Source organism: Passer domesticus, chromosome 22, assembly GCF_036417665.1.
Source record: "Passer domesticus isolate bPasDom1 chromosome 22, bPasDom1.hap1, whole genome shotgun sequence".
Taxonomy (NCBI): Eukaryota; Metazoa; Chordata; class Aves; order Passeriformes; family Passeridae; genus Passer; species Passer domesticus.
The window spans coordinates 457412-473827 of NC_087495.1; the positions used below are offsets into that span (position 1 = coordinate 457412).

General features: G+C 46.3%; 1 protein-coding gene across 1 annotated transcript in view; it reads left to right on the forward strand.

The window, feature by feature from the left end:
• ZBTB40 (zinc finger and BTB domain containing 40) overlaps window positions 1-16416 on the forward strand; it is a 52727-nt gene that overhangs the window by 8689 nt on the left and 27622 nt on the right. Inside the window, 2 exon segments of the mRNA XM_064397494.1 lie at window positions 7726-7814; window positions 7816-7907. Coding sequence (XP_064253564.1) covers window positions 7726-7814; window positions 7816-7907 — 181 coding nt within the window.

Genomic DNA, 16416 nt, shown 5'->3' on the forward strand with positions numbered 1-16416 from the left:
TACAGGGTGCCCTCACATGCTGTGATCAGGATGCAGCTTGACCTCCTGTCCTAGTTTGTCATGTCACTGAGCTCCCCTGACACAGGATTATAGTGAGTGAAAAGTTGTGCTCAGTGGCATGAATGATCTCTGCTTTCTGTCTGAGTAAGCCTGACCAGAGCCACAACAGGTGGGCTGAGAACTTCTGCCCAGCTCCTAAGCCCCTCAATTAAGGTCTCATGGTCCCTCACTACTGGAGGTTACCAATATTACTGATGGGACTGCCTTGGTGTGCCTGGTCCCAGCTGCTGAACAAAACAGCAGCACCTGTGGTGTTTTGTCCCCAGAGATGCTGTTCAGTACCTGTGGTCGCAGCTGAGCACGTGGGGACAAGTCTGGGCACACCCCGAGCTCCAGAGCTTGCGGGCTGGAACTTGCTGTTGAGGGGGTGAAGGACCTGGGTAACTGAGGCAAGCCATGACATCACACTGCAACACCTCACCATGTCCAGCATGGGGAATCCCTGAGAACAGACACAGATTGGAATAGGGTACCTAAAAAAGTATTGCCAACAGAAGCATCTGTCCTGTCTTTGTGGGCTGGGGTATGACTGGTGTGACTGGGGTGTGACTGGTGACTGCCTCTGAAAACATTTTTGCCTCTGAAAACACACAGCTGAGCTTGGAATGGAGATGTTAGAGGAGAGAGCAGGCAATAAGTTCAGCAAATGACTGGCATCTGTTGGGGATTGTGGCTGTCAGCAGAGACCCATGTGGGGGGCCTGGAGCTGAACTTCATTGGCAGTGGGGAGATTAGGATCTTCATATATGCCTGTTCCCGTTGTAGTGCAGCCTTTCTTTTAAAGGCTTCCCCTTTTCCCTGCTCTCTTCTCTTTGTCTTCATAGAATTAGGTGGTTAAAATTCAGCAATTCTTTTTCTCCCTTCACCTTGAAAAAAACAAACACAACACCCCAATAATAAACCAAAACCATTCTGCCATTATAATTCTGATTCTTGGGAAGAGGATACACTGCCTGTAACTGCATCATCATGTACTGCAGAGCTCCTGCTTCATTTGGTGGAGGAGCAGTGTTTCTTTTCATCCTCACCAGTCGCTGTGTGCTCTGTTTGCTACAGAGCCCCCAAACCCTGCTCTGAGTATGAAATCCTACTCCTCTCTATGGGATCCCTTCATACTCTTGGTTCAGCCCACAGTTTCTATCAAATAACAGATCTATTTGGGGAGCATTCCAGTGAGGCTGTGGGCAGAGCTCTCCCCTCCTGCAGTACAAGAAAACAATAGGAAATTGCCAAGTGTAGACTGACCTTGGGGACTTTATTTGTTTAATTCCACTCCTTCTCCCCCAGACAAGTGGGAAAGTGTTTAATTATTCCAGAAGTTAAACTGATTAAAATGATGGGCCCATGGCATTATGCAGGTGACTCAGGTGTAGGACTGGGAAAGCAAACACGGAATTAGCAGCCACCTCTGAAAGTTTTGTCTTATCTGGTTCATCCAGTGTTGCACTGGAGCTCTAGGCTGGTAGGGATGAAATCTAGTTCTCCAGGGGTTCATAAAGATGAGGCTTTCGTTTTTCTTCTCACTGTCATGTGTCATTAGCTACATACTTATTCAGCAAGACAAGTATGAGTTTCTCATGGAACGGCCTTTTTTCATGGCAACTGGGTTCTTTCTGTACCTGGTCTGAGCTGTGCAATGGAGCAAGTTTGATTTTCTTTGCTGGAAAACTAGTATGTGATGTTTCATGAAGCATCTTTATAAATCTCTGTTTTTTCTGGATAACTTTTGAATCTAGCCTTTCTCTATTTTGTGTGCTTAACTTCTGTGGCTTTTTTGGTGTTTCTGTAATTGAGAAGGGGTAGAGAATTTGAATACAGGTTATCACTTAAGAGAAATTAAGTGGATACAGAGGAAGAGTGGATAACTTCTCCTGCATGGTGCACCACACCACTTAGGTTGTTCCAGAGTTCAGAGTCATCAGTCCACAATACAGCACTGAACCCAGAAAGTCAGAGTGTTAGAGTAGCTAGTAGAAACATTAGCTCTTTCCTTCTGTTTAGGCTCTCTTCTAGAAGGCACCTGGGTATTCTGAGCTGTGTGGTTTCTCTCCCTTTTGACTCCAGTGCCTGCAGACCTTGACGCTCAAACCAAGCTGCTTCAGAGCTCAGACAGGTATTAGGGATAGTACAAGCAGGTTGTTTGCCACTGCAGGAATCTTAACTGGGTACACTGGTAAATGAAAAAATCCTACTGCAAGCAGAATTGGGGGATGTTTTCTAATTGTCTCACCTGGTGATGTCAAAATAAGTCTTAAAATGTCACCACTGCATCTCCCACTGCCAGGGACATCTCTTCTGTTTGGGAGCAGTGGTAGGTTACTGCAAGAGCTCCCCAAAGGATGCTGCTCTTGTACCTCTTCTTGTGTTTTCTCAGAAGAGGACTTCAGACTAAGGGATCTAGAGGTAGGCTGGTGTGAATTGAAGGGGAAAACACATCAGCAGGTTCACTAGCAGAGTTTGGTCTATAAAAGTACAGATCTTTAGAAATTAGAGAAACTAATTAAGGAGTTCAGGTGCTCATTAGAGCACAGGAGGAGCTGTTGGATTAGTTTCTTTTATGTTTAAGGTAGGGGAACTGTCTGACGTTTGCATCCTGAATGAGAGAGAAGATCTTATATGAGAGGTTATATACCTGAGTGAGTGAATAACTTGAAGAAGACCTTTAGGATGTTCTGGGAATGGCTGAAATGTCTGATAGGCAAACAAATGTACTGTGGAGCTATGGAGAGGCTGGTGGCACATCAGGCTGCTGGGCATCACAGCAGATACTGTCTGACCAAGAAAAAAATAAGGAGAGGAGATGACCTGCAAATTCATGGATTAGCCTGGAGCCTGATCTAGGAGAAACACAGAAACACAAATTTCCTGCATGTGAAAGAAAATGACAACTCAAATGACATCTCTCAACAATCCATTAGGACCAATCTGAAAGCCTTCTATGATGGCAAGGCAGGATGGGTTGACAAGGGGAGAGCAGAGGATGGTGTCTACCTCAGCTTCATCAAGGCTTTTGATAGTCTCCTGCAATATCCTCGTAGGTATGCTCAGGCAACGTGGTTTAGATAAATGGACCGTGAGATGGATCAAACACTGGCTGAATGGCTGAGGGTTGTGAACAGTGGAATAGAATCCAGCTGAGGGTCTGTAGTGAGTGGCATTCTCCAGGGATCAATGCTTATTCAACTTATTTATCACTGCCCTGTATGAAGGGATAGAACAGGCCCTGAGCAGGTTTGCTGATCATACAGAACTGGAGGGAGTGACTGATATACCTGAAGGCTGAGCTGCCATTCAGCAGGACCTTGATAAGCTGAAGAAGTTGGTGGAGAGAAACAAAATGAGGTTCAGTAATGGCAAATGTAGGATCCTGCATCTAGGGAGGGATAATCCCCAGTACCAGAACAGTTTGGGGGCTGAATTACTGGAGAGCAGCTCTGCTGAAAAGGCCCTGGGAATCTTGATGGGTGACAAGCTGTCCATGAGCTGGTAGTGTGTCCTCTCAGCCAGGAGGGCCAGTGGGATCCTGGGGGTCATTGGGAAGACTGTGACCAGGAGGTCAAGGGAGGTCATCCTGCCCTTCCACTTGTCCCTGGTGAGGAGCACGTGTAGTGCTGTGTCCGGTTCTGCCCAAGAACAAGGAGCTACTGGAGAAGGTCCAGCAGAAGCTACAAAGGTGATGCGTGGACTGCAGCATTTCTCTTTTGAAGAGAGACTGTGGGAGCTGGACCTGGATAGTCTGGAGAAGACTGAGAATGGATCATTAATGCATACAAATATCTCAAAGGGAGGTGCCAGGAGGATGGTGCCAGATGGTTCAGTGGTGCCCAGTGACAGAACAAGAAGTAATGGCCATAAATAAAACATTAGTAGCTCCACCTCAACATGAGGAAGAACTTCCTTTTCATTGAGAATGCAGACAACTTTAACAGGCTGCCCAGGGAGAGTGTGGAGTCTCTCTCTGGAGACAATCCAAATTCCCTTGGATGAGTTCCTGTGTCACCTGCTTTGGGTGATCCTGCCATGGCAGGGGGGTTGTACTAAATGATCTCCAGCGGTCACTTCCAACCATAACTATTCTGTGGTTCTGTGAATAGTAGAAGGGAAGTGAATAGAAGTGATAGAATAGTGAATAGGGAAGAACAGACACCCGTGTCATGCAAGTGGCAGAAGGCTTCTTACTTATTGTTCTCCAAGCTAAGAGTGGTCCCGACAATTGATGAGCAGAACCAGACATTTTGGAGAGAAAGGCAGTGATCTGATCTCTTTGGGACAGGAAGGAGAGCACATATAGGTCAAACTTGTAAGGAAAAAAAAAAAAAAAAAAAAAGCAAATGCAGTAAAGGGTGTCATCCTGTTCTGCTATAAAAGGGGGAGGATTCTTCTGGTAGATTTCTTGGACAAAAATAAAATACGAACGCGGCAATAGATAAAAGAATTTTTTATTGATTAAAAAAGTTAAGTGTTCCTGGTAAGGAGGATAGGAAAAGGAGCAGAGAGAGGATAAGAAAGAAGGAGAAAGAAACAGAAGACAGGGACAGCGTTACCACAAGAACCCAGGTGGTCTCTCGGCATCAGCTTAGCAGGCAGAGCGTGTGTGCTGTGAACCGCGTTGCGTCTCCGTAGCTCCTGTGGTGGGCTGGGCATGATTTCCAAACAGTAGCAGACTGCTTGTTCCTTCCGTCGGGGAGAAGGGGCTGCCGTGGCCACGGGCACCCCCCTGGAGCAGCCGCGGGTTTTCAGGGTCGGGGCGCGGCGGCTGCGGGCAATGGGTGCGGGCGGCGGCGGCAGGCCGGTCCCTGGCAGAGCCGGGCCCGTGCTACGGCAGGCCGGTGCTACGGCAGGCCGGTGCGGCAGGCCGGTCCCTGGCAGAGCCGGGCCGGTGCTACGGCAGGCCGGTGCGGCAGGCCGGTCCCTGGCAGAGCCGGGCCGGTGCTACGGCAGGCCGGTGCTACGGCAGGCCGGTGCTACGGCAGGCCGGTGCGGCAGGCCGGTCCCTGGCAGAGCCGGGCCGGTGCTACGGCAAGGCCGGTCCCTGGCAGAGCCAGGCCGGTGCGGCAGGCCGGTGCGGCAGGCAGTGCTGCGAACACAGCGGCCGGCAGACTGGTGCTGCGGGAGGCGGCCGCGGGCGCGGCTGGGCGCAGGCTGTGCCCGGGAAGCATGAGGGCCAGCTGGCTGCAGCAGCTCCTGCTTCACTGGGGACGTGGCAGAGCACGAGGTCGTCGCGATGACAAGCTGGTTTTCCGGGAACGGTGAAGCAGGACCACAGGGAGGAAAAGGCGAGAAGGAGGGAGAAGGGCTGAGCGGACCCTACAGGCAAACCCCCGCTCCCTCCAACATACCCAGAGAAAATGGGTCCTGTTGTGTTGCCGTTAGCTGCTTTTGTGTGCTGCTGTTCCTCCCACAGTCTCATTTCCTGGGCATCCTTTGCCGGCATCCTTCCGGGCATTTGCCCCAGTGGCAAAGTGGCGGGGCAGTGTCATTGACAGTCCGGCCCTGGAGGCTTTCTTTGCCTTGACTGGCTGCCAGGCGAAGCCTTCCAGGGGACAGGGTTGCAAGTACATGTACAGCCTCTATAAGAACATAACATATGCTGAGGCATAAATAAAAACCAGATTGGTCCCTCTCAGGTGTTCACTAAATTGCTTCTGCTTGACCTGGGTTCTTTATTTGATGAGGTAAAAATGGGGTTTTCTTTCCTGCCTTGGTCTAGATCTAGAGCAAAGCATTTGAATTTCATGTAAGGAAGTTGTTAAACTAGGAGAAACAGTGATGCTAAAAAGAATGAATTTCTTTGGTAAACAACCGCAGGTTGTGCTGAAGGCAGGACTCACAACTTGTAGCAAGGTCACTAGTGGGATTCTTGGTACTTAATATTAACACTGATCTTATGGACACAAAAATACCAAGGCATGTTTAGCAAATCTTGATGATGAGCACAATCAAAATCTTTTTCCTACACAGAGGAGGATCTGCAAGAGAGAGAAGATTGACCTGTTTGGGCTCCTCATAGCAAAAAAGTCACTGAAGAGCTGAAGCGTCCAGAGAAGGAACACAAGGAGTGGCTAAGGGAGTTGGGGCAGCTCATCCTGGAGAAAAGGAGGCTCAGGAGGGACCTTCTCACTCTCTGTAACTCCCTGAAAGGAGGTCCAAGCCAGGTGGGAGTTGGTTTCTCCTCCCATGTAACAAGTAACAGGATAAGATGAAAGAGCCTCAAGTTGTGCCAGGAGAGGTTTACATTGGATATTAGGAAAAATTTCTTCACTGTGAAGGTTATCAAACACTGGCATAGGCTGCCCAAGGCAGGGATGGTGGAGTCACCATCCTTGGAGAGGTTTAAAATATATCTGGATGTGGTAACTTGAGGACATGGGCTAGTGGTGAACATGGTGGTGGTGCTAGTTGATGGCGGATCTTGATCCTAGAGGGCTTTTCCAGCCTAAATGATTCTATGATTCCACATTCCATTAATGCAGTTCTCCAGTTCCATGGCTGGAGAACTGAGTAGTGAGAACTGACTGATGTGGTGGTGTGAAGTGAAGGGTGTGCATTGGGTGCAGTAATAAGAACTAAGAGTAAAGACCTCATCAAAAATTTCTGTTCCAGTCTGGTTCAAAAAAGGTGAATTCATACTGGAGCTTGACAGATCTGCAGTGAGAAGTCCAGGGGGTGTAGAACCTGTTTTATAATAGGAGCTGCCTTATCTAGACAAGGAGAATGAAGACTGAGAAGGAAAATGATCATGCTCTTATAATGAAATCAAATAGGAAGGGTAGGGTAAACACCTCAGAGAGTTTAAAAGACTTTTAAAGCTAAAAGATAATATTGGCACATGAACAGACGTACACTGGCCATGAATAAATTTCAGCTGAAAATTAGAAAAATCAGCAGGGGAATGAGGCTGTGGAAGAGCTTACCAACCAGGGGAAAGGGAGCAAAAATGTAACTAGTTTTAGGACAGATATTAATCATTTTATTGATAGGACTCTGTAGTGCTTATTGACATCAGGGAGCTGGGCTGGTGTCCTGAAGAGGTTCTGCTCAGGAGCACAGTGCTGGTGGAAAGGAGGTCAGCCTGTATTTGACAAGTGCCTCTCCCTTGTAGGAGCCTTCTAGGTATTTTACTGGCATCATAGAGCTTTTCCAAACTACTGTGGTTGCATCTCACATAAGAAATGTTTCACATGGCCTTGTCACAGAAATAATAATTCAGTTAATAGGTGCTTATTTAAATAATATGAGTATTTTCTTCTGGCCATCAATTTTTTGATGGCAAGCAGAAAAATTGCAGAGACAAGTGAAACGAGACTGACAGTTTTAAAAAGTATTCGCTAAAAATATTACATGAAATGTTGTTTTGAACACTCTCTTTAAGTCTACTTTTGGGGTTTTTTTTTAAGTAGTTTTTGCTTGTCAGCCACTTCCAAGAGCTGGACATGGTGGAAGAATCCACCAGGTTTGTTTTCAGGGTGTCATGTCTGTTACACCTCGGCCATGTTTGGGTGTTCCTGTAACTGCCACCCTACAACCCCTTCCAGTTAAATTGTGTAACCAGTGAGTAAGGATCTAGTGCAGTATTGTGGTACTGTTGCTGTTTTTCTGATCTCTATTCAAATCCAAGAGTTTGTAGGAGACTGTCACAGTTTTGTGGCTGTTTCTTTGTTACAGGTAGCTTTGGATGGCTGTGAAGGCACCTCTCAGAGAGAAGCCATGGACAATCTGATCAGGAAGGTGGATGAAGAGAAAACCCTGGAAGTGGAAACTTTTGGAGGCTGTGAAAGTATCCTTCCCTGGACTTCAGCTTCTGCCTGACAACTTGGTGGCAAGAGCAAACATCTCTGGTGGTAAAGGTAGAAGTAAACTAAACTTCCACTGGTGACTTTACTGTATGGTAGTGACTGCCTTTGAAAACAAATACTTAAAACTTCCCTTAAGCTGGAGATGTCTTGACGTTAAATACAGTGTCTTACTTGGAATTCCTTGTGATTGAGGAAGATGGGATTGAAAATTTATTTGGGCTGTGCTTCTTTTCTTGATCCAGGTAGCACTTCTGCTTGTGTTGGTCCCTGACTCATGGTCTTCTGTGTGAAGCAGAGTGTGGTGATGGGCATCCTGCACTTAGTGTCCCCATTACACATCAATCTGTTGGATGACTCCTCTTACTCGTTTTGGTGGGATTTTTTTATTTGCTGACTGCCTTTGATGGCTCAGGGACCCAGGAGCCCCCATCTGTTGCCTGGTGGGACAGCCTTCCAAATTTAGGTGGGTTTAGGCACACCCTGAACAATTCAGATCAAGAGACTCACAAGTCATATAAAATTTAAAACTAAATTAACATGCAGTGAAATGTAAATGAGGATTTAATAGAAAGCAAAACTGCGCTAATAATGCTGATAATTTCCTCTGTAGCAAATATTCCCAACAGGCATTTGGCTTTGTCATTTGTTAAGCATGATTGCTTTCTCAAAACACCAGATTCCCAGCATGGTTAATTATCTCGTGGTAATACCCATTCCAAGGAGGAGCATTACTTAATTACACAGAACTGAATTTCCTCAAATTGCAGATTGAACAAACAGAAGCACAGATATTTCTTATGATGAAAATGAAGAGAGAGGGGATGATTTGAGTCTGCTGGCAACTGATAAATTAACTGGTGGTACCTTTGGTGTCCCATGCTGTCCAGCCAGTAGGGAGCAGGAGGTCCTGCACTGTGGCATGTGGCATGTGCTGGTTCTCGAGATCACCTTGGCATGGTGGCAGAGCAGTGAGTGTATTCATAACAACTCAATTTTGTGTCATAAAATCAGAAACATTCCAATGGGAGAAGAAGGAAAATATTTCATCTGTGAATTTCCCTTGGCTTTGCTGGGGGTCACATTGATGTCTCCAAGAAGCCTTTCTTCAGGGAGCTGTTCATAGTAGCTCAGAATGTTCCACTGAATATCCCCGCAGCCTGCTATTGCTTCCTTCCCATCCCAGAGAGTTTTCTCTTCTTACACGGCACTGTGTATTCTCTGGGTCCCAGAGACTTTACCTTTTATTTCCAAGCTGTGCTTCCTGCTTTTCTCCCAGGTAGTGGTGTCGGAATGATAGATTATTCTGGCTGATACCAAACCAGAATGATTAAAAGACACAAGAACAAAAATCATGCAAGAATGTCTGGGATGAACTACAGGTTTTGGGTGTGGTTTCTCCCACTGAAGTATAACTGTGCATCTTCTTCAACTTAGTAACTGCAATGGTGAAAAAATCCTTTTCAGATTAATATATTTGCCAATTTCCAGTTTTATTATCAAGTGACAAGTATAATCCTAGATTACTTTTGAGACACAGTAGATTTTGCCCAAGTCTCTTCATTATCCTGAATAAAAACTCTTCCTCTTCCTGGCTTAGTCTATCATGTCCTGATGCTGGGGTGTCTTTAAAGGGTTGGGGTTTTACTCTGGAGTCATCATTTTTCTGATTGATCAAGGCAAACTCAGCAGATCCAGGTTAGAATTAGACAGGAGAAAGGAATGAGGTTAAAGTTGCAATTTTTTTGTGTAAGAGGGAGAAGAAAGTGCTACAGCTGCTCTACAATCGGAAGTCTGGTCTGTGTGCCTTTAACATTTTAACCAAGGGTAACTTGAGTTCTTGATTACCTTGGACCACCTGAGTGTAAAATGTTGGTGTGTTTGGTAGTCATACAAGAGCATGAGAGAGACATGAGCCAGGGCATTTCCAAGCTCCTTCTTGGTGGAGTGGATCAAACACTGACTTACAGACCTCTTACAATGAAACTCTGGTTAAGAGTCAGTCTTTGTGATTCCAGGGTATCAGAAGAGGCTGGTAAAAGTCTTGAGGTGTTGGCGGTGTTGCCTTCACAGACAAGGCCACATGTTCATCTGCTGAGCACTGAGACTTTCTTCCTCTGGGCTCAGACTGGGACTGATACTCAGGAGACATTTGGGTTCCAAAGATGCATTTCTGTTTGCACGTGGAGGTAGAAGATATTCTATATTGTCTCTGCATCGGAGAAGTTCTGATTTGTCATGTTCATCCTCTGCTTGAAGGTGAATCCTGGTGTGCTGAGCATAAGGCCCTGAGCATTAGTGACCTAGGGAGGACTGGGTGCCTGGACCTTTCCTGTCTCCCCTACCTTTGAAACCCTTTGGAAAGATGCTGCAAGCTGAGCTGTTTGTTTTTCCATTCACTGAATTCAGGCAAATGGAGCCCAGAGGATTATAGGGCCAAACTGTTGTGACAATACTGAGAGAGCTTTGTGGAGCTCCTGACAGACACCGAGGTGCTGCTGCTGTAGGGTATCTGTGCTGCATGGAGCCTGGCTCCTGCGGAGACAGAGATGAACAGACTGCTGCACTTATGCAAGCAGATAGAGTTTTCATCCCCATCTCGGGGGAAATACTGGAATTCCTGAGGACTTGATTTACTATCTGCCATTCTGGGTTTGGGGCAGTCCTCCAGCAGGACTTGGTTTAATGATTCCTTAATATTCTCTAGTGGGAGTGAGGCAGGGTAACGTATATGAAGCTGAAGATTAGCAACTAAGAGTGGCTGATTTGGGCTCTGAGGAGAGATGCTTATTCACAGCAAGCTGAGGGAATGCCTGATGTGTTTAGGTTCTAAGTGGTCACCACTTCAGTTGCACTGTGAGCCAGGTCTGCAGCAGGTGGGAGCAAGGGCAGGCTGGGTCTGGGTGAGCCTCAGTCATGCCCTTGTTCCTTTCAAGTCAGAATATTCTGTATTTCTGGGGGATTCTGTGTCTGAGTGTGATGCAGGAAGCAGGTGGATGGGGTCCCTGTTAGTGTCTCCCTAAGGGTCTCTCCAAGGTGATGGAGCAGGTTGTGAGTAGGAGGTGGTGGTTTCACCTGCCTTGTGTTGGCAGTGTTGGAGCAGCAGTCCTTATCTGCCTCTGCTGTTTGGCAGCTACTGTGCAGGAATCTGCGTCTCTGAAACTGTTCATGAAGTATATCTAGAAACAACCCAGCTCAGAAGTTTTCTTCCTCACAAGTGTCCTCCTACTCTTTCCCCGAGTTTCTCCTGCTGCTGGCAGCAGCTGCTTTCTAACTCCTCATCCCTCCCTGGCCAGTAACCTCTTTTCTTCCAGTGGCTCTCAACACCCGTGTCCTTGGTGTTTTCCAGCTGTAACTTTTCCAGTAATAGCTGGAAAAGCACTTTGGAAAACACAGCTGCTTTGCTTGTGGCTCTGTGTGTGCAGGTTTTATAATGAGCAAACCTTTGAGAGCTGGCCACCATTCTGTGGTAACAGTCAGCTGGAGGCACATCAGTCTGAGAGCCCAGGGCTCATCGTAGGTCTCTGTGCAGCCACCATCCTGTCCTCCCTATAGCCTTGGCTTTCAGTTTTCCTGCTTTAAAACCTAAACTGTGCCTGTACCTCTACATTGTTGTCAAACTCTTGCACAAGTGTGTGGAGTAGTCAGTTTGGTGGTCTCTGCAGCAGAGCCTGACTTTGTGTGCTGGCCCTGTGGGCACAGAGCTGGGGTTCACCTACAGCCAGGTGCCTCCAGCTGAACTCCCCCCTCCCCTCTGCATTCTGACTGGAAAAAAACAGCGCCTCTGATCCCCAGTGCAAACCCCAGCCAATTTTCATGTGTCTGTCCTCAGATGAGGGAAATTGTGTCTAGGAGTGCCTGTTCTCTGCAGAAGTTGGAATCTCTATAACTAGGGAGAGAAAAAATCCTGAGTCTTGGGAGAACCATGCCTTGCCTTTTGAAGTTGTCACTGTCTCTTTCAGCAACATACTTTGGAAAACCTGATCTTCTTGCCCAAAGTTGGACAATGAGAAAGGAGGTCTGCAAGTACCTCATGCTGGATGTCAGTGCTGCAATTAGTACAACCAAAGCTTGAATGTGGTAGTTTCCTGTTTTCTGTGCCATGAAGCAGTCACTTCTGTTAACAGCTCAGCTTCAGGTTCCTTTTGGGTTTGTGTTCTTAATACCTTTGCTTTTTATTTTCACCTTCAGTGGCTATCAGTGAGAACACAGCCTTTGAGATCATCCTGTGGCATCACAAGCTGATCTTCAAGCCAGCCAGTAAAGAGAGGACCTGAAGGGCTTGGCTTTGGGGTAGGCAGGGCTCAGGGAAGCAGTGAAAGAGGTATGATGGGATGTTCTCATAGTGGGCATGGTTTGAGGCTCAAAGGGTGGACAGGTCCCATTGTGCCCTGAGATCAAGGGTCATTGCTTAAGTTGGGGAAGCCATCAAAAGTTGGAAGTGCCCCCTTGCTGAAGTGAGAGTGTGCCGGATATTTTATTGGGTGTTTTATAAAAATGAGGGCCTAAAGGAAGGCTGGAGAGGGACTTTTTGTAAGGGCAAGCAGTGACAAGACCAGGCCAAAATGGCCTTAAGCTGACAGAAGGCAGATTCAGATTAGACGTGCAGAGGAAAGGTCATGACAGAGCACACTCTTCTAGTGCAAAGATGACCATGACAATACAGTTTGTAGTCCCAGACTATTTTCTGAGTTAATTTTCTTAGAATGCTTTAATTTGGTCTTGCTCTGTATGCACTTTACAGATAAATACCTCCCTGTGAGGGTCTGACAGCAGTAGGACAATGTTACATGCTATACTAGTTTGGCAAAGTTGTGAATGATACACGTGCAGATAGCAATTTGTTAACTCCAGAACAAATGCAGAGCAATAACCACATGTGAGTCCTGCCCTGAGCTGTGGGAGGCTTTCCAACTGAGCCCAGTTGTAACTTTGCATCCATTATTTGAAGGAAAAATGCTTAACTGAATTTGGTGCTTTAATGACAAGCGTACAAGGAGACCAGAGGGTCAGGAAGGTAATTGCAGATGTGTGTTCTCCTGGAAAGGATGCAAATGTGACTTGCTTATTCTGTTTGCTTATATATATTTTCATCTGTTTCCCAGCATATCCAGATTATTTGGACTGCAGAGTCCTCTGGGATATGCACAGTGTGGTTTTTAGCCAAGTACGGCCCAATCCATTCCTATTTTCTCATGGTGCCAGAGCTGCTTAGCTGAAGAAGTGTGGAAATGCCATCAGATTGCTGGAGAGTTAGAGCAAAAAGCAGTTTGCTGTTAATGTGTTGGACTTTTTAGGGATAGAAGGTTTGATTACTTTATATGCAAATTTGGGTCAAGGCCATCAGTCTTTTTGAAGCCTCATGGCTTTGACACTTGCCATTGTTTCATGTGTGGAAGGGACAGGTAAAGCCTGTCTCCCATGTGCTGGGGGCAGGCCACCCTCTGAACCCTGGGCCTATTGGCCTGTTTGTGGTCTTGAGCAGTGAGGAAATGCTGCTGGGTGGAAGGTGGGAGTCGGTGACTGGGAGTAGGGCACAGGTAGAAGAAACCAAGGATCTCGATTGTACAAAGCAACACGATGCAGAGTCCCCAGGAAGGTGCAAAGGAGAGCTGCTTCACTGCTAAAACCAGGCCTTTTTAAGCAGTTAGGACATTATCAATTATGATCTGTTGAAGTATAACAAATATAATTCAACCAACCTCCATAAGCCATGATGTGAAAACATATTGGTTATATAACTTGTTTTTCTACCTCCAGTTCAGCTGAGTCACTTTCCCATGGTCCCCTTCTGCTTAGCCAAAGTAGCAGGTCTGAGCCATGATTTTACAAGGGTAACAAAGCGCTTATTTTATAAGTTTTTACCTATATTCAACACATGATGACTGCTGTAGTTGTAGGGCTTGGAGGATGACAGCACATGCTCCACTCCCATTCCTTGCCTCAGTGGTCTCCTGAAAGAGGTCCTATGCTGCAAATCCAATATTCATTCCTAGTCCTCTCTTCTAGCTGTACCAAGAACTGCCACCAATCCAGCTGGCATTTTCACCTGGTCATGGCTTTGATTTCTAGTGAAAGGATGATTCTTTCTTATCTGCCATTGATTCTGTCACCTTCTGATGCTGCAGGCACTTGTCCCACTCCCTCTGACTCTGTGTCCACGGGGTGGGCCAGGGCTGATGCCCTGATGACTCTGGAGCAGATGAGCCAACAATTCATGTGTCTGTGAATGCACAGCCCGAGTGAACTCCTGGACACCTCAGCGTGTGTAGCAGAGGGGCAGTGTGACTGCTCTGGCAGCTGCCGCCTCTCTGGCAGCAATGTCAAAGAGAGCAGACTGCTGCCACTGAGTGGCTTTTCAGGGCTTCAAGCCAAGGTTGAGATGAAATCAAGCAAGATGCATCATCAAAAACAAAAGCCCTGGAAAATGTTATTTACTTGGCAAAAACATCTATTCTAGATGAAGTGTCCAGAGGAGGATTGCCAGATACCAGCTTCTTTCTGGCATCCTACAGATCTTTACACTGAATTTCCATATCTTAATTTCGAGGCCAGTCTACTCAGCTCTGACATCACTGCTTACCAGGCCCACACATTGCAGGAGACTTTATGGACCTTGTGGCTTTTGGCATGAGATATGAGTGATAATGGCAGGCCTCATGTCAGGGAGGTGTGAGCTTCCTATTAAAACGGAGAAGACCTTACATTTCTGAAAATGTATGTGCTGCATGGAGATACATTCCGTTTGCACATCCACAGGAAAATAACAGTTTTTGCTTCTCTACTGCAAAAAAAAAACCTGAAAAAAAATCTGGTAAAGTTAGGTGAACCGAAGCACTTGGAAGGGACAGACCATCCCTGCAGAAGAAACTGCATCCATCTCCAAACGTGCACTCCAAGTAAAGGATTGGTTTCTTTGGTGGAGGTACAACAGGGAATCTCTTGGCTTCTTGTTTGAACCCTGCTGTAGTCAGAGCACTGTCACTCTTGGCAGCTGGTGCATGCAAGGGCAGGGTTTGGCTCTTTCAGGCAACTCCATAACCTCCTCCCTAGCCACCTGCTTTCCAGAGCTCTCTGCAATCATTTAGAAGATCATGTTTGTCAAGATTGGTCAGTCTTACTCTCAAATATCAGAAATGTGTCAAGAGCTCTATAAAAAAAGGCTTTTCCTTCCCATGGTTTTGTTTAAAAAAATAAAAGACAGCATCTCACTGGTAGATTGAAAAATCATTCTTCTCTTAGGTCAGAAAAACGGACAGGGTTGGTTGAAGGGATGTGAAAAGAAGTCTTAGATGTCACAAGTCAAAGTGACTTTGACAGAACAGGGCAGACTGGAAACCAGTTTTCCAGTCTGCTGTTCTCCCTTGATGTCTTTGCAAATAATGGATCACCACTTGGTGTCTTAAGATTTCCAGGTCCATTGAAATATGTTGTCTGGTCTTCAGTTGGTTGGAAATCTGGGGCAATGGTGCTGTGCGAGGGGACACTGTGCTGAGCTCTTCCCATAGTGAGGAAGGCAGAGATGAAGTTTTTCAAGCACAGACTGAGTTTTCCTGTACAGTGCAAAAGGAGAAGCCTATGCCAATTTCCACAGCCACACAGTTTGGGGTTCTCATGATAATAAAGAAGACAAATGTATCTGTTTGTATTTTGATTTCTCCCATACATACATTTCCTGTGGGTATTTTCAGTAGATTGAGATCCTGGGTGAATTTTCCAGCTTGTGCTTTTTGAGGTGATGGTGTTAGAGGGACTTGGGAAGGCATTTGCGCTTTCTAAGAAATGAACATAATGAGTGGTTTAAAATACCTCAGTGCCCTGAGCAGAAGACTCAAAAGGGTTGTAGCAAGATTATCTGTTCCTTTTCAAAGGGATTGTGTTTGTGAAGTGTTTCTGAGATTTCTTGTAATTAAGGGCTGGATATCCACTCTTAGTGGCAGATTTTGACAGTATCATACCTGAGACTCAGGTCTGCAAACATGGCTGTAACTTCATGTGTCTGAGCAGGAGGCAAATGCTTGAAAGCAAGAGTCTGAGAAACAAGATTTTAGGAAAATCTGGCCCTGGCTCTTGGCATCTCATGCAGACCCTTGCATGTGTGGTGGAGAAATTCAAGGATCAGTCTTTATGTTTCTAACCATGCATGGCCACAGCCACTTCTGGGCAGAGCTGTGTATCACCATTGTGATGGGATGACATGTCTGATGTGTGTCTGCTGTGTCCGAGCAGGGAAAACTATGTAGGAGCATTCAAGAGATGTGACACTGAGGGGCAGGTGCTCAGTCACCTCCAAAACAGTAATTGCATAGGTCTCTTGATCGAGGGAAGAAGGCTGAAACCTGGGATCAGGAGGTGGAAGGTGAACAATGAATCCCAGTTTGAAGTTCTGGACAAAGATAAGGGCAAGGAAGAAGGTGCCAGTGCCAAAGAAGCAAAGGAATCCCAGGACAAAGCTTCTTCCAAGAAGAGTTTTGTCTGCAAAGCCTGTTGCAAAGCCTGTGATAAAGTCTTTCACTTCTACTGTTGCCTGAAGGTGCCCATGAAATGCTGTCAGGTTGCCAGA